This window comes from Hyperoodon ampullatus (assembly GCF_949752795.1).
Source record: "Hyperoodon ampullatus genome assembly, chromosome: 10".
NCBI classification, from domain to species: domain Eukaryota; kingdom Metazoa; phylum Chordata; class Mammalia; order Artiodactyla; family Ziphiidae; genus Hyperoodon; species Hyperoodon ampullatus.
In genome coordinates, this window is record NC_136923.1 from 89,406,638 (window position 1) to 89,427,807 (window position 21,170).

Here is a 21,170-nt window from a genome sequence, read left to right on the forward strand (position 1 = left end):
GGGATCTCTTCCAGTCAGAAGGGCTACTGGTCCTAAATAAATAAATCCGTTGTACATACCTTGTTCTCTCACAAATTTATAGATGTGGGGTGGGGGAGAGAGAGAAACAGAGATGGGGAAAAGGAAGTGAGGGAGGAGGAGAACAGACTAAAAATCTCATTTCAGACAGTTTATGTTTTCCTCAAGAGCAGTAATGGAAAAATAAAAGGTACTTTACAAGGTAGAAAGATCTCCCTAAATCCCTATTATCTCTCACCATTAGTATTTATTTTAAGGACAACCTAAAAAGAACCACAGAAATACACATTACAAATCACAGAGCTATATATTGTTTAAAAATAGAAAACCAGGATTTTAAAAGATGACCTTGCCTTAAACCCAGTTTCTTTAGTGGATTTACAGAAAAATACACATTCCTCAGGGACTACTTCATCAGATAAAGTAAATGAGGTCTTAACTACATGCACTGTTGCCTTTTTAAAAAGCCAAACAAAACATTCTGCTTTGTCAGGGTTGGCAAAAATAAAACAACTGGTGCTACCATGCTGAGATGTAGCAAAATAAAAGCTAAGTGGTTTCACAAATAAATATGAGACATATATTATTTTTGTATTGAAAAAACCGACAGGCTTTTATCCACAGTCACATGTGTGTCCAATTATACTTAAAGTTGGACAACACAAGTATTGGGGGGGCGGTTTTTCCCCTTCCTGATATGACTGGAAAACAAGTTTTCTTGAAGCAATAGGAAAATTGACAGATGGCAGTTCTTTGGAAACATCCATTCATTCACTCCTATTGTGCCCTTCCAAGTCCACCCTAACTCAAGTACTGACTCCAAGTGCACCCTAACTCAAGAAAACAAAACAAAACAAACAAAAAAGACAACCAGACAGGAGGGTACACTTATCAACTATCTCTAAATCTATATGACTGGGCAGTCCTATCCTTTAAACATCGTAATAGGAAATTCAGATTCCATTCCACTGGATAAACTTAATGCATCTTAAGAGGCATTTGACACAGTACAATATAAGAAAAGAGGAGAAATTCTCCCAGCGCACTACACTTGACAGCCCATGTTTTCCTTTCTCTTTGTAAAATTCTGGGGCCCATAGCATCTTTTTCGGGTTTAGTTGGCTAACCTCTAGATTAGTATCAAACTTTAGCTCTAACTGGCTTTCCTTTCAACTAACTAAACAACCACAGTTCCAACGCAAGGATAGAAAACCGGGCTAGAAGCCAATGAACCTGTGGTTTACTGGAAAAAGAACTGGTTAGATGATGTGGTTTAAGTTACGACTCTGCCACTTACTGCTCTGTGGTCTTAAGCACACTGCAATCTAATCAGGCCCGAGGTCTGCCTTCTGCATAGTTGTGATAGTAATAAACTTGATAGTAATTGTACTGAACAGATACTATGTGCCAGACATTGTGTTAATTATTTTAAATGGATGATCTCTTTAAATTCTCACAACACCATAATTATCCCCATTTTATAGATGAGAAAATTGAGATCTACAGAGGGGTTGAATAACTTATACAATATCACACAGCAAATGATAAAACGATAAGGCCAAGTTTGAACCCAGGCAATCTCAAGCTATCTCTTTCTAGACTTTCTCCTACCATTCCCTCATTTGAAACACCACCCCCCTGATCCACTCATCATTCTCTGTGTAAGACACTGCCTTTCACAATTCAATACCACTATTGATGGGGAGGTGGGGGGGCGGGAAGAGGGGCACCTGCTTAGATTGCCTTTGAACCCACCTATGAGATAAACTTTGAGAGACAGCCTCAGTATCTACTTTCTAGGGAAGCTCCTTTAACTCACCCAAACAATCCATCATGCTCATAAATAACTTTGTTCACTCCTGTACTACTGTACTTACAATGATATAATTTAATTGTTTTCTGCTTGTTTTACTCTCTCTCCTGCTGGATTCTCAAGGGCAGACACCAAACGAAGGTACCTGTCAACCCTCTGCACTTAACAAATGTTCAGCCATGTTTGTTGAATAAATGAATGTCCAGAAACAGGGCTCTTTAGTTTCCTTAAATAACAAACATAAAAGACTTTTACATATGAAATAAAATAATAAACTTTCTAAACTATAAAAGCATCTGTAAGTATTTATAACTAATGTACATCCTCACCATACAATCTATAAACTAACCTGAAAAAAGTGTGAACCATTCTACTCGATTAACTTTAAGGCTTCTTTAATGATATGCCAAAATTTGAGTACCTTTAAATTTTGATTTTTATCCAAACTCAAAGTTATTCTACCTTCCTCAAACTAAATAATTATGTTTATCAGAAAAATGGTAAGCAAGATGCACTTCTTAGTTACAGCAATGGTATATTCTGTAACATACTAGAACTTGAAATGGCTTTTAAAAATCAGCCTTTTCTTTATATATAATTACTAGAAAAGTTATATATTCATTTCAAAGTTTATGTAAAATAATGGTTACATAAAGAAGAATTTACAAAATTTAAGACTAAATCCCCATGCTAATGCTGTCTAAAATTTTTAACTGGGTCACTTACTTAAAGGCATTTATTAAACCTGCATTTCAAAGTTCTGCAACTTAATGATAATTACTTCACAGGTATGAGCCAATAGTGCCATCCACTGTTCTTATGAATGATCTTGCCCAAATACAGTTTTTATAATGTACTAAAAATAAGATTACTTTAAAATTTTATTTGCACAATGTTTAAGTGAAAACAAGGTATTTGGGGATTTCACTGAAGATATCAAAACAGCTGCAAATTTCAGGACAACTAGCTTTGGGATAAAAGTAAAAATGTAACAAGTTCAAAATTGACATAAATACTTCAATTTCACACATTTAATTGTTTGAGATAAGTTTCATTTCATTCATGGTCCAAATTAACATTTTTCTCTACAAAACAATCATCTATAGCCAGAGAGAAGTAATTGGAATTATACTCCAGCTCAGCCAGAAAATTTTTTCTGCATTTAAGTAACCCTGCTGTTACTGAAATACTAAAATACTGAAGTGAATACTGTGATCAAGACGGTTCTAAAAGCTACAGGAGAGACAAAGATTAACTTTTCTTCGTTTATTTGTCAAACATTCACTCAAAACTGAACAAATGAAAGAGGAGATTGAGGAGCTGGTGATGAATCGAATAAACTCCTAACTTTAAATTCTAGTACCATCACCTTTCCAGCCTAAATAGTACAAACGATGCAAAGAAAGGAAAGGGAGAGAGGGTCTTGGAGAATGCTGGTAGAGAAGAGGATATAGCAAGATCACAATTCTAAGAAAAACACTTATTAAAATGCCCATAATGTGTCGGGCTACATATACAGTAGGCAGCACGTGTTACAAAAGACATCAGCTCTTAGCAGTTACCCAATTTATTTGAGTCATGCAGCTAGAAAATAACAATGTCTAAGACTCCAAACCCAGAGCATAGCGGTCTCTCCAATGTACCATAAACTCTACTGTCTTCTCCGGAATAGGCTGGTACCACATTCCAGGCTCATTACTAAGAGATAAGCTTCCTGGCCTCCGTAAGCTTACAGAAGATCAAGAATAATAACAGCAGTTATTTACGCATCTTACGGATGTGCCAAAAGAACAGTTATAAACTCTAGATTCAAGTTTCACATGGGCCATGTTAGGATTTCTATAATTTACTTTTGAAAGAACTAAAGGTCAAGGGTGTAACATAAAATGTGTGAGTTATTTTAAGCTACAATTTGCTAGTATTTAATTAGAATGGCTACCTTCCAGAGTTTACTGGTATGTTTTAGCTGTGTTTTATCCTTGGTCAACAGCAGAGGCTTTGCAAATTAGCATAATAAGTAACAGAAATAAGTTTTCATTTGTGAAAGTAGTGGTTAACTACTAAACACAAGTGGTTACCTAATAGCATAAAAGATAGTAGAAATGGGATCTCACTGGTGGAATCAGTGACATTCAAGATGAGTTGACTGGCTAAAATATTTGCCAGAAGAGGGTAAAGAATTTTGCAACACCGTAGCTGAGACGAGTGTTTCTCAAACTATCTATAGAGACAGACCAGGATTTTTATTTCCAACCTCTTATAAACCAGTATTTTTGTAAAATACAGTGAAAAGGAATTATAAGACATTGCAGCAACATTAAATCATCTTAAAAGTTTCTAAGGTGCTTACTCTCAATTTCTATACTTGTCACAGACCAGTCATCAATAGTTAATAACCTGGCACTGGTCCATGGATCACACTTTGGTTAGCACTGGCTTGGACCATTAAGGATATTATTCTGTCTTGGTCCCTCCTTTACCCTCACTCTAGACATTGGGTAGAGGATTCTGGTTGCTTGAGGCTGACAATACTGTCTCATCTGGTTCAAGTGAAACTTTCGTGCAAGGTTCGATTTAATCACCCCAAAGAAGAAAGAGTTAGGACTGCACCAAGCTTATAAGAACAGGTGGACGGTGCCAGCTTGCTTAATGAACTCTTACTGCAGATTCTGGACTGGGGCTTGCTTTCATTATAACCTGACAACTGGGTTGTAGAGAAGCAACTAATCCTCATTGGTAGGTACTACTGTCTATCAAAAAAACCTCTAAGAGTGTGTATGACAAAACTGACTTACATTAATTTACAGTCATCAGTACCCAATATATAAAAAAGTGATATTGACCAATAATTTTTAAATAAATGAGTGACTATTAAGTCTGCTGAATTCTTTTTGGAAAATGTTTTTTTTTTTTTTTTTTTTTTTTTTTGTGGTACGCGGGCCTCTCACTGTTGTGGCCTCTCCCGTTGCGGAGCACAGGCTCCGGACGCGCAGGCTCAGCAGCCATGGCTCACGGGCCCAGCCGCTCCGCGGGATATGGGATCCTCCCAGACCGGGGCACGAACCCGTATCCCCTGCATCGGCAGGCGGACTCTCAACCACTGCGCCACCAGGGAGGCCCTGGAAAATGTTTTATCTTGAGATACTGCCTCTTGGAAAAAGGTGTCAGGACCTAATAGATGTCTCTGAGGACGGTCGAGGCTGAAGGAGCTTTTCTCAAGAGAGCAGATTCATAATAGTGCCATGGTTATTACAATCAGGACATGTAAACAGAACAGTACAGTATAACTAGGCAAAAAAAAGAACACTTATTTGTTGACACCATGCTAAGATATAAGAAGTTAATGAATCATTGAATATACTAAACATGTAGTCATTTCAAAGGGATTATAAAATAAAATATCCCAAATTTTATTCTCCAAAAATGTTTAAAAAGATTCACCCTAATACAAGTGTGATATTGCATACATTCAACCTTCTAACAGGATCTTTTTGGAAACTTAATTCAAGCTTTACAAGAACACGTCTAATTACGGGTTGGCCAAAAAATTCGTTCGGGTTTTTCCATAAGATGTTACGAAAAACCCGAACGAACTCTTTGACCAACCCAATAAATTTTTTACCACCAAATTTATTTAATAGAATGTTATTTTCTGAAAGCTGTAATTTAAAGATTAACATTAAAAGATAGCATTTGAGGCTTATACTTTCCACACGTGTACTGACAATGGCAGTAGTCGTGTTTGATGACAAAGGTCAAGGAGAAGACCTTTTTACTATGTTGCTGCCACATCTCATAGAGCGGCAGTAAGAGGATACCTGAGTATCTCACACCGCTTATATTCAGAGGTCTCAGGAGTCACTGCTGTGTACTCTCACCCCTAGAAGAGTGTCATGCTGGCACCTAAAAGCATTCATTCCCCAGAATGTGGAACAGACCAAGACCCAAATCCTCCCCATACAGGAGCTGCAATTAACTGTGTTTACAGCTGGATTTTTTGGATTATTTCAGTCAATGTTAGTTAGCTGTTGACTCGGGAAATGTTTATCTTTGTATATGTCATAATATCTAATACCATACCTGGTAATGTGGTAAGCACATAATAATTACATTTTCAAATGCATTGTGATTATATCTAGTTAATAATTATTTCATGTTTTAACCATTAGAACCAGAAAGATAGCAAAATGTTATTAGTAATGATCCTACTTCTCTAAAAACAACTTCACTTCTATGAGAGAAATTTGCATTCTTTCTCTTTCATTCATTCATTCACCTATGTATCTAGCCCTGGAATAGGGACTGATAAATTCCAGACATTATAGAAAAAAAGTTGAAATATCTTAGTTTGTTTACCCAAAGCTAAGATGTCACGGGGGGAAAGTAACAGATACTTTAAAAAAATGTAATAAATTCAAGTATGTAATCTCAAAGAAAATTAGATTCCCCTTAAAGGTTCCCATATACCATCATTTTATGTCTGGCAGATGGCAAATAACAAGAAAGACGATAAATTTTAAAAGTGAAAGTATCAGTAAAGTATTACAGGGTCAGATGGTATTTTCTAAGATGTGTTTAGCCCTGGGGAGGATTACTCCTTCAAACTAGGGATAATCTGATAGTAGTATCTAAAAAATGATATACCTTATATCAGAACTGCTGAGCAGCACCCAACTCTTGGCTTTGGAAGAATGAAAATTGCCAAGGGATTGTCAAAATGATGACTTTGATAGTGACAGAGCCAGCAAAATGAAGCAGAGATTTTCTTTATGGCCCATTTTCTGATTTTTAACTTTTTGTCCCCTATATTACCTTCTGTCTCCACACTCCATTCTAACTACTAGAAAAAAAATAAGGCAATCACACAAATGGGGTCCACTGACAAAACCTGAGCTTTCCAACCTCAGCTCACTTCTTCCTTTTATGCACATGCTGACTCCCTATTATACTGACCATGGCACTTGGCTGATACTTTTCTACGTAAACATCCACAGATTTCCTACTCTGTTGTGCATCAGGACCATGACCTCACTCCATGAATTTCATGGAAAAAAATGGAACACTCTGGCATGACTCTTCAAATTTCATATATTTACCCCAGAAACAAGATTATTTCTGGCCAAATTTTTAATTAGAATCTCAGATTAGACATAGCTTCCAGTTTGCAGAAAATCTGTAGGGTAGAATATCAGCAGAACACCACCACCAAAGGGAGGAAATCGGGGAAGAAGAAAACTGACAAATCTTGGAAGGAGGGGGGATTCTGATCGAGAACCGGCTGTACCTCAAGTCAATGGAATCAAAGAGACCACAGTATATTAACCAAAACATAAAGGGACAGGACACTGAACCCTCCACCCTCCATTTTGCCTGACAGCATGGAGGAACTGAGCACCTTTCTCTAAATTAAATCAGTGAAGACCTTTAAGAAAAATGAACTGATAAGTTCTACACTTAAACTTACATCCTTTACTGTTATGTCTGAGGAAGCATGAAGGTGTCTTTCTCTCCAACACTTACCTTTCTAACTACGTTCACAACTGTTCCTGTTTAAACAGTTTCTCCTGTCAATATATTTCTAATCCTTACCCCTCTGCCTCTAAACAAGCTCAGACAGAAATATCCTTCTATTCTAAAAACCACGTGTCTCACTTTATAGCAGAACTCCTCCAAAGAGCAGTCCTCCTGTAGCAAAGCCTACGAATTTCTAACGTAGTTTGCAAATTTCCGGCTCTTTTGAAAATGATTCACCTAACCTGGCATTACTTCTCCTCAAGGGATCAGAAGTAATTGACAGACACTTCTTTTCATAAAACCTTCGCCACTGACTAGTTTTATTTCATAGATAATTCCTCTCTCTCCTCTTATTTCCTATATATGGGCACTGACCGTTCACCTTCACTGACCTCAACTCTCACCCCTCCAACTAAGGCTTCTTTTTAGTCTTGTATTTCTATCTCCAACCACTCTTTGGAACTTCCAAATCCATTGGAGAATGCCAACGTCCATCTTCTTAACCATTACACAGTACTGCCACCCTTGCTTTTCCTTCCCAAAACTACCACCCAGGCTCTCATTCCTTCCTGGCTCGGTTGCTATAGGAACCATAAGCAAGAAACGTGGGTGGCCTATAGATGCTGAAATTTCATTTCAAATGTCACTATAATGCAAAGATTATTCTGTTCCCACACTTGATATGATCCCTTGCTCCTGTGAACCCACAGAAGTGTCTGACAGGTGCAATAGATAAGCCTCAGTCTCAGTCACCTACTAGCTGCATGACAATGTGAAGTCACCTAAGTGCTCTGAAACTTAGTTTCCTCATCTACTGAAAAATCTCACAAGGCTGTTGTGAGGACGAAATACAGGAAAAAACACACATTTCACAGAATTCTGTCTGGCCCACATTAAGCACTCAATATACATTAGCAATGATTAACTTCATTCTCTCCTACATTTCAGTCATGTCCATACAGCTCTCATCATCCTACTAGACAAACATGTGCCTATTCATGTCTAGAGGGAGTCCTTACCTCATAAGGGACAGTCTAGAAATAAGAGTGATATTGGACAAGGGGCAGCTAACCTCAGAAGGCTCACCTCAAAAAAAAAGAATGTTGTAAATTGAGACAAGGAACCGAGTAGACCAAATTTATATATGCAATACAGCAAACATAAGAAGGATGAATAACTGAACATAAAATTGAGAGTATGGAAAGAAAAAATAAATGTTATTTAAGAACTAAAGGTACTCTTATTATACACAATGTGATGAAATAAGTAGTGGTCTCAGTTCATCCACAATCTAGCATGATATGAAATTTTCAACTTCTTCCTTGGCTAAAGCGACTAATATACTCCTTTTACATTTTAAGTTAGAAACGTAACAAAGCATAAAAACTCTGTAGAGTTTAATAGTAACTTTGCTAAATTACCAATACATGTAATAAAACTTGCTGCAAATGGGGTCCTTTCCCTAACTGATGAATAGAAAATTTATATGAAACTTATATATCCATATTTAACTTCAAAGCCATAAAACTTTGAAAAGTGTAAGATTTTGATGGAGATGATAATTTTCGCTTGAAAGAAATAATTATCCGTACAACTCTTTTAAAACATTTAAATGTAAATGAAAAAAAGCAATGAGCTCTACTGGAGGTAAAAAAAATAAAATTCAAGGTAAAGATGTTAAGAGTGATACTGTCGACAAACACTCATGGAGAGACTTTCATCTGAGAACAAGTGATAAGGCTCCAACTGATTCAGGAAAATGATTAGTAGTCAGAGAAGTTCAGAAACTCTTATCTCAACGAGTGACAGTACAGATTAATTCTCTTAACAGCAAAAGAATGTTTGCTAATTTATTTACTAAGAGGCAATTCTATACTGTAATATGAGAGATGTGAGAGGATGAGAAAGTAAAAGGAAATATCCAGTGAGCTTTAAAAAAGTCTATAGCCTCATTATAAGAAACACTAAATCCAAGAGAAGAAAAATTCAAATTATAAATATATGAAAAATTTTAACTTAATGCTATTTAAAAATGACTACCTAAGGGAAATTTTGAAAAATATACGGCAAAATAAATTAGTAGTGGCTTGAAACTACAACATTAATTCAACATTGAGTACTCACTTTGTACTGGACCCTGAAGTCAGAGATAATAATAGTGATAACTGAAATACTTTCTGAACTCACGAAGCTCATTACTAAGTAGAAAATATAAATTATGCATCCTGAGAAGTGCCATAATCAAGGTACATAGGGAATGTTGTAGATGCACAACAGAAAGATGGAGGTATTTAGCCTGGTCAGGAGGGGAGGAACAAGAAGCCACCCAAAGAAAGGGGCACACAAGTGCGTACAGCAGGATTACCCACAAGTAAGTGGAGAAATGGTGAGACACACCAGGGGATCCTTACAGCACACAGACAGACCTGGAGTCAAGAGAGAGAAGGACCTTGAGGCTGAGAATGTCAAGTAGTTCAGTGAGACTGAACACTGGAGTGTGAGGTGGGGAGTGACAAAATGGAGAAGTACAGAGACTAAAAATATAAAGTATCTTTGAAAACAAACAGTTAAAATCGACACTCAGCAGGTCACAAGTAGGTACAAAGTCACCTTGATCCTAAAATAATGGATTCTAATACAAAAGGGTTTGACAGGCCCTAAAATAATAACATACTTAAAGGAATGTGCCAGTCAAAAAGGAGTTGATCAGTCCTGCATTTTTTTTAAAAAAATGAGACTATCAGAAACATTTAGACTTTGCCCCTCTAAAGACATTGTTTAGGAGAAAGTACACTTAGCCAAACTCCAAGTATTACTGTGCAAGTGGCAAGGCAATTCGTACTGCAACAAGAAATTAACATGATCCCATTCAACTTTCAAATTATAGAACTCAATTATTCATTCATAAGTGAACATTTACTAAATCCCTACTGTGTACATACTTCTGTGTACTAAGGATACAATGATAAAAAAGAAAGTCAATTCCCTACCTTCATGGAGCTTATTACATGCCAGTGAGGGGAGACAAATACAACATAAATGGACATATGTCTATTTCAATACCGAGAAATGTTACAAAGGAAAATAAGGCAAATATGGAGGAAAGGAAATGTAGGGATGCTGAAATTTTAATAGGAATTTGAATTCGGGAGTCAAAAACAACAGCAGCAGCAACGCAGAAGGAGAAGAGTGACTGAGACAGAGGGAACAGCAAACAGCCTTACACCCATAACTTGGCTCAGGCTCCAGAGAATATACTAGATTCTCCGGTCAATGTGACAGCTACGCTTCTGACTGTTAAATTCTGACTTAGTCGTTAGCAGTCTTTGAGCTTGATGAGTCCAGGTTTATGAATCTTCCACACTGAAGGCCAGATATTGGTCCTGGACAAGTTCACGAAGTCAACTGAAAGTCCCCAAGGGCTTTTAGGGAAAAGCCAAATGGCTTCTTCAACAGTCCCCGGTCTTTGGCGGCAGTGGGGAGGATGAACCAGAGGTGGATGATAAGGCAAGAGAAAAGACAACCAGTGACAACACAGCTGCAACAGTTGCAGGAGGAAAGGACGGCACTGGCTTGGAGAGAGGTAGAAAGATGCTGGAGCAGGAAAGATAAGTTCACCTGCTCTCAGTGGGAAAGAGCATGAAGAATTCAAAGGGCAGAAGGAGGACAATTTTTAAAGAGAAGGAAGATTAAAATTTAAAAGGAGCAGGAAGGCTTCAATCTGTGGGACATGTGAGGCAGCTGCATGAACGGAGGGGCTTTCATGAGGCTTAAATTTAAATTTATTACCAGACTATGATAATATAGATTAAAGTGGGAAATAAGTAACTTTCTCAAATGGAGTCACTATTTAAAAGAACCAAGTTCAACAAATGCAAATAAAACCAAGTATGACTGATTATACCAGGAGTTATAATCAGGCAGAACTTCAGACCAACATGGCAATTAAAGAGTTCTTGATACTCAGTCACGATGTTTATCTTCAGTTTAAGGCTCATAAAAGTAACATTTGAAAATATTCATTTCAGATAGTTAATAATCAAAATATGGTTAAGGATCTTGGGCAATATTTACTATAATGCTATTGAAAAAAATAGTCAAAGATGATGGGTGTATTAACCATTTCATAGAATGAAATACTCTTCTTGGGCTTCCCTGGCGGCGCAGTGGTTGGGAGTCCACCTGCCGATGTGGGGGATGTGGGTTCGTGCCCCGGTCTGGGAGGATCCCACGTGCCGCGGAGCGGCTGGGCCCGTGAACCATGGCCGCTGAGCCTGCGCGTCCGGAGCCTGTGCTCCGCAACGGGAGAGGCCACAACAGTGAGAGGCCCGCGTACCGCAAAAAAAAAAAAAAAAAAAAACACTTGCTGCATATATAAGTGCAACTGCATACAGGGAACATCTTAGAGGGAACGATATTCATGTCTGATTTTTTTTAAAATTCATTTTTGATTTTTCTTTCCCAAGGAAATATTCAACTACTTTTCTATGTCATATAGCCAGGAAAATTCATGGAGTATATTGAATATTTTATGAGTTAGAGAGAAGCTTACCCAGTGTTGATGGAAATGATTTCTATCAGTGGATTCTTCCTAATCTTTGGCAAATCCAGTCGTGCTCCCCCCAACCGTTTTCCATTATCCTTTTTCTGACCCAGCAGTCTCACAGAGTGACCTTCAAATAAAGCACAGAAAACACGTTAGCATGAGTCATACAACTTCACTTTAATTTACTGCTTTCAACAAATGTGTTAATATTTGCATTTAACTTTTTCTTTTATGAAAACAAATAAAAACAACCCGGAGAAGATATCATCACTGAACCTAAGAAATACTACCAAAGGGAAAGGCAGCGGTGTTCAAGTCCCACAGTCAAAAGTGCTTTGCTTAGAATATTTGCACATTCATAGTGCACAGATGAGAGAAACAGAAATATCCTCAGAGTGTCATTCCACAGGTATGAATGGTCCCTAACATAGACCAGATATGTAAACATATGAAGCAGGAAGGGTTCACTTGGGCACTGGCCCTGCAGGCCAAGTGCAAAAGCAGATCATCTGCTCAAAGCAAACTGTAAATCAAAGTAAAGAATTAAAAAGCTGAGATAAAATGACACTCTAGGGGGGCTTCCCTGGTGGCGCAGTGGTTGAGAGTCCGCCTGCCAATGCAGGGGACACGGGTTCGTGCCCCGGTCCGGGAAGATCCCACATGCCGCGGAGCGGCTGGGCCCATGAGCCATGGCCGCTGAGTCTGCACGTCCAGAGCCTGTGCTCCGCAATGGGAAAGACACTCTAGGGTTGGATTTTTAAGAACAAACAAAAGCTTTTAAACTTATTTTTTTTAACATTACAAAAGAATCAGAACACTTCTAAGACCCATTAAAATGTTGAATTAATTGTAGTTACAGAAAAGTTGAAAGAATAGAAGAATTCCCATCTCCTTGATATTCACCAATTATTATTTTCCATATTTATCATTTTCTCTATATACACACATATTATTTTTTATAATTTTACTGAAGTACATCCTGTAAAACTAACCCATTGTCAGTACACAATTCAATGATTTTAAATAAACTTATACCATTGTACAATCATCACAACCCATTTTTAGAACATTTCCATCACCCCCAAAACTCTCTCAAGCTTATTTATAGTCTATCCATGCTCCCATACCAAATATACTACATTTTGCTAATCTATCAACCAGCTGATGAACATTTGGACTGTTCCCAATTAACACCTTTTATAATAATGCTTCTACGAATATCTGAATACAGATCTGCATGCGGACATATGTGTTCACCTCTCTTAGATAGATTCCTAGGAAAAGAATTGTGGGTTATGTCGTAAATTTATATTCACTTTTATAAGAAATAACTTTTCCAAAGAAGTGCTACCATTTTATATCCCACCAGCAATGTATGAGGGTTTGAGTTTCTCCACATCACCAAGACCTCACTCATATTGTAACTTCTGACAACAGCTATTCTAGTGGGCATGCAATGGTATATTATTGTGCTTTGAATGAATAATATGCATTCCATAATGACTAACGATATTGAGCACCTTTTCGTGTGATTCGCCAATTGTATTACCATTTGGTAAAATGTTGTCATGGTTAATATTTACGCGTCAACTTGCCTGGGCCACAGGGTGCCCAGACATTTAGCCAAACATTATTTTGGGTGTGTCTGTGAGGGTGTTTCTGGATGAGACTGACATTTGAATCAGTAGACTGAGTAAAGCACACTGCTCTCCCTAACACTGGTGGGCATTATCCAATTAATCAAAGACTGAATAGAACAAAAAGGCTGAGTAAGGGGGAACTAACTCCTCCTGTCTGACTACTGAGCTGAGTAACTGGTCTTTTCCAGCCTTCAGACTCAAGACTGAAATATCAGCTCTTCTTGGGTCTCGCACCTGCCCAGTTGCCAGCTGTAACTTACACCACCAACTGTCCTGATTCTCAGACCTTTGGACCTGGACTGGAACTACACATCAGCTCTCTAGAGTCTTCACCTTGCTGACTACAGACATTGGGAATTTTCAGCCTCCTTAATGGTGGGAGCCAATACCTTATAATACATCTCATTATACACACACACACACACACCCCTATTGGTTCTCTTTCTCTGGAGAACCCTCACTAATATAAATGTCTACTCCAGTATTTTGTCAATATTTTAGTTAGAGCATTTGTCTTATTATTGAATTATAAGAATTCTTTACATATTCTGGTTATATGACCTTTATGAGATATATAATTTTTAAATATTTTCTCTCAGTCTGTGGCTTATAGTTTCACTTTCATAATGGCATCTTTTGAAAATTAAAGTTTTTTTAATATAATGAAGTTCAACTTATCTATATTTTATTTTACAGCTCATGCTTTGGGTGTCATATCTAAGAACTCTTTGCCTAGCCCAAGAGCACAAAGATTTCTCCTACATTTTCTTCCACAAGTTTTATCGTTTTCACTCTTATAATTAGGTCTAGGACACACTGTGTTACTTTTTGTGTATGATAAAGGTCTAAGTTTATTTTTGCACATGGATATTCAATCGTCCCAGAATCATTTCTTTTCCTTCTTCCTCCTTTGTGCCACTGCCATCACACATATTAACATATATAGTTGTATAAACCCTAAACTATAGTGCTACAATTGTTGTTTTATACAATTGTATGTTTTTTAAAGAAAATGTTAAAAATATATATTTATAAAGTACTATATATTTACCCACATAATTACCACTTCTAGCACTCTTCATTTCCTCCTGGGGATTTCCATTTGGTACCACTTTCTGCCTGAAAAATTGTCTTCAGTATTTCTTGTACATCAAGTCCGCTAGCAACAAATTTTTTATTTGGAAATGTCTTTATTTTGTTTCATTTGTGAAGGATACTTTTGCTGGATATATCAATAGAATTCTTAGTTGACAGTTTTGTTCTCTGAGCACTGAATATATCACTCTACTGTCTCTGACCTCTAGTGCTTCTGGTGAGAAGTCGACTATTAATCTTGTTGTTCTCGGGTACATGGTATGTCATTTCTCTCTTATGCTGTCAAGATTTTCCCTCTCTTTCTACAATGACTATGATGTGTATAGGTGTGGATACCTGGGACTTCTCTACATGGAATTCATTTAGCTTTTTGGATCTGAAAGTAATGGTTTTCATCAAATTTGGGAAGTTTTCATCCAGTACGGTTTAAAACTACTGTTGTTGCTGTTGCTGTTTTTTACTGTATCCTTTTCTTTTGTGATTCCCATGACACATTTGTTGGTGTGCCAGATGTTGTCCCAATGGTCTCTGAGGCCCTTTTCATTTTTTCTCTTTTCTTCTGTCCAAATCAGATCATTTCTCTTGGTCTATCCACAGATTTTTTTCTTCTGCCATCTCAAATCTGCAGTTGAGCCCCTCTAATGAATGTTTTCATTTCAGCTACTGTACTTTTCAACTCCAGATTTCCTATTGGTTCTCTTTTATAATTTCTATCATTTTGTGATTCTGTATTCAAGTCACTGTCATCATCCTTTTCTTAAATGCTTTTAACATCGTTTCACTTCGTTCTTTCTAGTCTTTGTCTGCTAAATCCAACATTTCTGGCCACTCAACGACAATCGATACTGACTGCTTTTTTCCCGCTTGAATGTGGTTATACTTGGTTTCTTTGTATGTATCATAATATTTTGTTAAATACTAGAAATTTTAGGTAATATATTGTAGCAACTCTCAATTCATATTAATCACCCAAAGTGTAGTCTATGAAGTTTATGTCTCCACAATGAATGGTCATTAATCTCCTTTCTTAGCTCTTCTGGCTTTCTTCCCCCCAAAGCGTAACTTCCCAGCAGTCAATTCTGTATCTGCATAGCAAAGCTAAGTCAAGGACTGGTCACGCATATGCTCAAACACCTTAAACCAGTAAGATTCCTAACTATGTGCTGACTGATCTGTGTATGAGCCGAGAGCATTCAAACTTAGGGCCATTTTCAAGTCTGCCCCACCTTTTACTTTCTCCTGGGCTTTCTTGGGTCCTCTCCCACCTTCTCGCGATGTGCGTACAAGCTCCAGCCGACAGATAAGTGTAGGCAGCTTGGGCCCACTCTGGTCCCTGTTGTGCATGTGCACAACCTCCAATCAATTTACAGTTGGCGAAGACTTATCAAGCATCCTCTCTCTGTCTCACCTCCCAGAAGTCTCTGCTAAATCCGTGGCTAGTCTGTCTGTCTACCACTTCTGCCAAACAGGCCTACAACTTCAGGTGTGTAGAGCCAGAGACACCCCATCCCCTACCCCCCCACACCCCCCATCATGCGCCATAAACATCTTCACTTTCCCAAACAGTCCTCCAAGTCAACTGAGCCTTCTTGGGAGCAGCAGTGATGCTGCTGGTTTTTACAGCCTGCCCTGCCCTGGATGAAGAACCTTGCCCACAGAGCTGAGGAAGGAAAACGGCAGTAGCACCAGGCACAAACACCACAGACTCACACTGTTCTTACCCACAGCTCAGTTGTTTGCACAAATAAACACTTCTCAGTTTGCTGACTGCTTTTAGTCAATTTCCAGAATGCGAGAATGGCTTGTTTTTGACCATTTGTCCAGCTTTGTTGTTGCTCGTGGGGAGATTTGTTGACCTCCTCATGCAGTCGTGCCACAAGCTAACCAAAGCCCACTTTTTAAAAGCAATTATTTAAAATAACTTCAAATATGTAATTAGTACAGATATAAGATTCTAAGCAATTATATGTATGTTTCATCACCCCTCATTTCAGAAAGATATACTGCTTAAACATCTCCTGTACAGACAGCTTTTCAGGACCAGAAGTAATAAAACCATCAGTCATGGCCTTTTTTGTACTAATCGCTTTAATAAGAAACATTAAGTACTTCATTCATTCTGAAAATTCTTGCTCTGATGGAGAAACATAGTTAGACTCAAGCAAGCATTTGGCATACCAGATTTCACAGATTTTCAAGATAAGTTGAACTCTTCAATCACAAGTCCAGTTAATGAAGAGGTGAGCAAGATTGGCATGATAACATAATAGTTCTCTGAGAGATGCCAAAAGTTCAATAATGACTATGCAAAGGCATGCTATTTTCATACTAGCCTGAGACAAATTTCATTATATCCTGCTGAGACTTCAGCAATATGAGCCTGTACTAATAACATTTGATAAATTATTCATCTCCAACTATCTACATGCAAATAAAGGAACATATCCTGCCTGATGATATAATGAGTTATTTTCCAATCCAATGATTCATTAAAGAGTGGCAGACCTAGCAACAGTCTGTGTTTTTTTTTTTAATTGAAAAAAATATACCACACTAAAAACAAAGTAGGAAATAACATAAAAGTCCCTCTTTATACCTGGTCAAAGATGAAAGAAAGGAAATTCAACCACATAATGATTATTTTTTTAAAAAACAGACTAGCAGAACAGAGCTTTTATACTTGTTATACCATCTTTTTAAAAAATCCTTTTGCAAAGAGAATTGCTATTTCAAAGTAACTCCTTAAATCTACAGACCACAGAATAAAAACATATACTACAAATCATTACCCATTACATGTGCAGTTATCAATATTATTACCCTCTAAAACAAACTGAAATTTGACAGAATAAATAATAAAACTGAAGGAGATATCTTAAAGAAGGTGTATCTGTGGGACAAAAAGGAAAGGAAACAAGGACTCAGGAACAGGGAAACACGCTGAAGGAATAAAAATGTGAAAGGTAAAAAGGAAACTTCTGGAGCAAATTTATACTGAAAATGAACATGCTATACTTATGAAGGGACCAAGCCTTAAGGACCACCATTAGACACTCACACACTGCTTCTCTATACAATCCCTTCTGATTAGTCACTGATGCATAGCACTGTGAAGGAAAAAGAACACTGCTCAATGAGTACCAATTTGTTTTGTGACTACTGCGAATTTCATCAGCCTTTGTGGCTAGACTGAAGAGAAGGAGAGGAAGAAAAGAAATCAGGACAACAGAGTTTGAAAGAAAAGGAGAGTGAAAATGTTGGTTTTTTCATCATTTCAATCACACATAATAAGAAACTAAAGAAGGAAATATTAATAGGAACAGATGGGAACAATGATGCTCAGTGTGACCAGATAAACTGATAATAACATGAGACCACTGAGGAGACAGGGATAAAGATGTAAGTTATTAAAATAGAAATATGCAATTTTAATCCAAGGATGAAAAAAGAAGATTGCCTTATATGTAGAATGGGACATACTCAAATGTTCTATTTCCAAGATTTTATCTTTCCCATTTTCAATGTAAATTCACATTTCATCTCCTCTAAATAATGGTCAAATATGTCTCAGTGGGCTTATTAACCATCTTTAATAAACATCTCTCTAAGTTGTTACTTACAAGTGTCACATAAAATTCAGTCCTGTTAAACCAAATTTAATTTTAAGCCTGAGGCTTTCAGCAGTTATTTATAAATCAGCTACAAAACCCTGATTCTGTGCTCATTTTTACATTTGATCTAATCCAGTAAAGAATGTTACTAAACTATATTTTTAGCTAAAATTATTATATATTACAAAGTATTGAACCAAAAGCTAGTTTGTTTTATATAATTCACTATTATATGCACACTTGTGAATTCATAACACTGAAAAACCTATACGAAAAAAGGCATATTTTGTACAATAATGGCTATACTCATTGAATCAATATATTCAGTGTTGTTTATGGATCTTCATGAGCAAATAATCTTTCCCAAATCCCGCAGTGTTAACTGCACTGAACATTATTAGAGCTGAGGAAAAACATCCCACCCATACATACTAGAAAGCCCAGTCTGTCAACATGTCAGGAAGCCAATTATAATGGTCATTCAAAAGCAGAAAAGTACCAACCCCTGTAATATAAGCATATATGTAAACACACATGCACATACACACACACTGATAGAAATAGGACTACCTACAAATTACGTATTTATTAATTAAGTTATGTTTCTACATACAAACCAATCGTTCCCCCTCTGGTTCTCAAAGCTAAAGTCATTTGTACAAGTTAGCCTTAGAATATCATTACATATTATAGAAGCACCAGTAATCTGGCAACTTGGACTCCAATTGTTTATTTCTTTTCCCTTTAATTTCTTTTTCTTCTAAAGCCTCTATAAACAGCCAGACTTTCCTTCAATACTTCATTCTTCTCACCTAATTTTAAAGGCCATTCACTGTTTCCTTAATATGTTACCACCCACCTCCACTACCACCAGAGAGGCCTCATGCCAAGTTTGTTTCATCTCTTACTAACTGCTCTCACTTCACACAAATTCAGTCCTATTAACAGACATTATGAAGACCTATCTGAACCCTAAACTCTGGGTCGTCCTGCTGGAAAGCTTCCTAATAAAAGCAAACCCAACCCAATGCTGGGGCAGAGGGTAAGAGAAGACTGGTAGATATACAAGCAAAAACAAAAATTTAAAAATGAGTAAATGCACTACGGACATCAATTCTCACTTAAGAGAGCCCCATAAATTTGAATATTGTTTAAGAATATTGAAAGGAAAGCTCAGTTTACTGTTTTTCTACAAAATGCTTGGAGCTGTTACTCGGCATAGCCTCCAAAGGCTTTTTTTTTTTTTTGGGCCTCTCACTGCTGTGGCCTCTCCTGCCGCGGGGCACAAGCTCCGGACGCGCAGGCCCAGCGGCCATGGCTCATGGGCCCAGCCGCTCCACGGCATGCGGCATCCTCCCAGACTGGGGCACGAACCCGCGTCCCCTGCATCTGCAGGTGGACTCCCAACCACTGCGCCACAAGGGAAGCCCCAAAGGCTTTTTAACTACTTAATTACACAGAAAAACAAAACTTTAGCCAAAGTTTGCCTCTGCTCCGTTCAATGTCATTCCTCATATGTAGGCTCCTCCCAAGAAAGCAAGCATTCTCTAATAGTCACACTTAAGTAACTCTCTTGAAATATTTTCATTTTAAAAGAAGAAAGCAAAGTGAAACAAAGTAGTTGGGTTAAGTGAAAGAAGCAGCTAGTCTGGGTTGGAAAATTTTACCCGAAATGCTAGAATTGACTCAAAACACAAGATCATTACAATTCAAGCGCCAATTTTAGCTACTAAGATTTCAGCAATTATGAAGAATTTAAATGTTAACTAGAACAATGACACCTAGAAAAAGACATTAAAATAAGAGAAGAATGGTAAGAATCAACTGCCCAAAAAGACAGAATTCAAAGCGTGAATCAAAGTATAAGCAAAGAGAGCCTACTAAGGTCCTGATGTTACCAGCGTGCATTTCCAGAGTTTTGAGTTGGAGAGGAAGATAAGGACAGAATACAAAGTTTAAATCCCCTAAAAGTTTGAGGGTTATTTAATATCAAAACTCTTCTTGCACAGAAAAGTATCTACACTATAATTATAATGACATGAAATTTATGTATGATCCAGAACTGTGGAAGATGTAAAGATGAAAACATGTTGGAATGGAAAATTCTAAGGCAACTTTTTCTTCCATTCATACAGCATTGTTGGTACAACTAATGACAACTATTTTCAAGTCATCATACTGGACAAAGAATACATAAAATAAATAATCCACATAAGCAAGATGTCTTCTTATAGTAATGGAAATACCTTCTGGAGGCAAACTACCAGAAGCATTTAAGTTTATGATTCAATCACATCTTTTGCAAGCAGATGTACCTTTTATGACAGTGGGAGGAGATTTATACGGTGCCAACTTATTTTTCACAATCTAAATCAAGTGTACATCAAAATATTCAAAAGTCAAAGCAGTCGCACGTCAGTAAGTCCACCTCAGTACTGACCCTTAAAAGAACTCATGTGGTTGGCTGTCTTGCTACAGTAGGCTCCCCTGAATTCTATATATTTCTTTTCTATTTTTCCCCACACTCTATTTATTTACTTTTTTATTTTTTAAATTTGTGTTGAGTATAGCTGTGTAAAGTATAGTTGCTTTACAATGCTGCGTTAGTTTTTACCATACAGCGAAGTGAATCAGCTATACATATACATATATCCCCTTTTTTGGATTTCCTTCCCATTTAGGTCACCACACATCTCCTGAATTCTAAATTTCAGTAGCTCCACTTTAATGTTTTAGGGTGTTTTTTTTGTTTTGTTTTGTTTTTACGGTACACGGGCCTCTCAGTGTTGTGGCTTCTTCCGATGAGGAGCACAGGCTCCGGATGCGCAGGCTCAGCGGCCATGGCTCACGGGCCCAGCCGCTCCACGGCATGTGGGATCTTCCCGGACCGGGGCACGAACCTGTGTCCCCTGCATCGGCAGGCGGACTCTCAA

At 37.5% G+C, this 21,170-nt stretch overlaps 1 protein-coding gene across 1 annotated transcript in view; it reads right to left on the bottom strand.

The window, feature by feature from the left end:
* CDKAL1 (CDKAL1 threonylcarbamoyladenosine tRNA methylthiotransferase) overlaps positions 1–21,170 on the bottom strand; it is a gene marked incomplete at its 3' end in the record, with an annotated part of 656,191 nt that overhangs the window by 428,243 nt on the left and 206,778 nt on the right. The window contains exon 8 of the mRNA XM_079712248.1: positions 11,898–12,018. Within this exon, the coding sequence (XP_079568374.1) occupies positions 11,898–12,018 (121 nt within the window). The remainder of the gene's footprint in view (positions 1–11,897; positions 12,019–21,170) is intronic.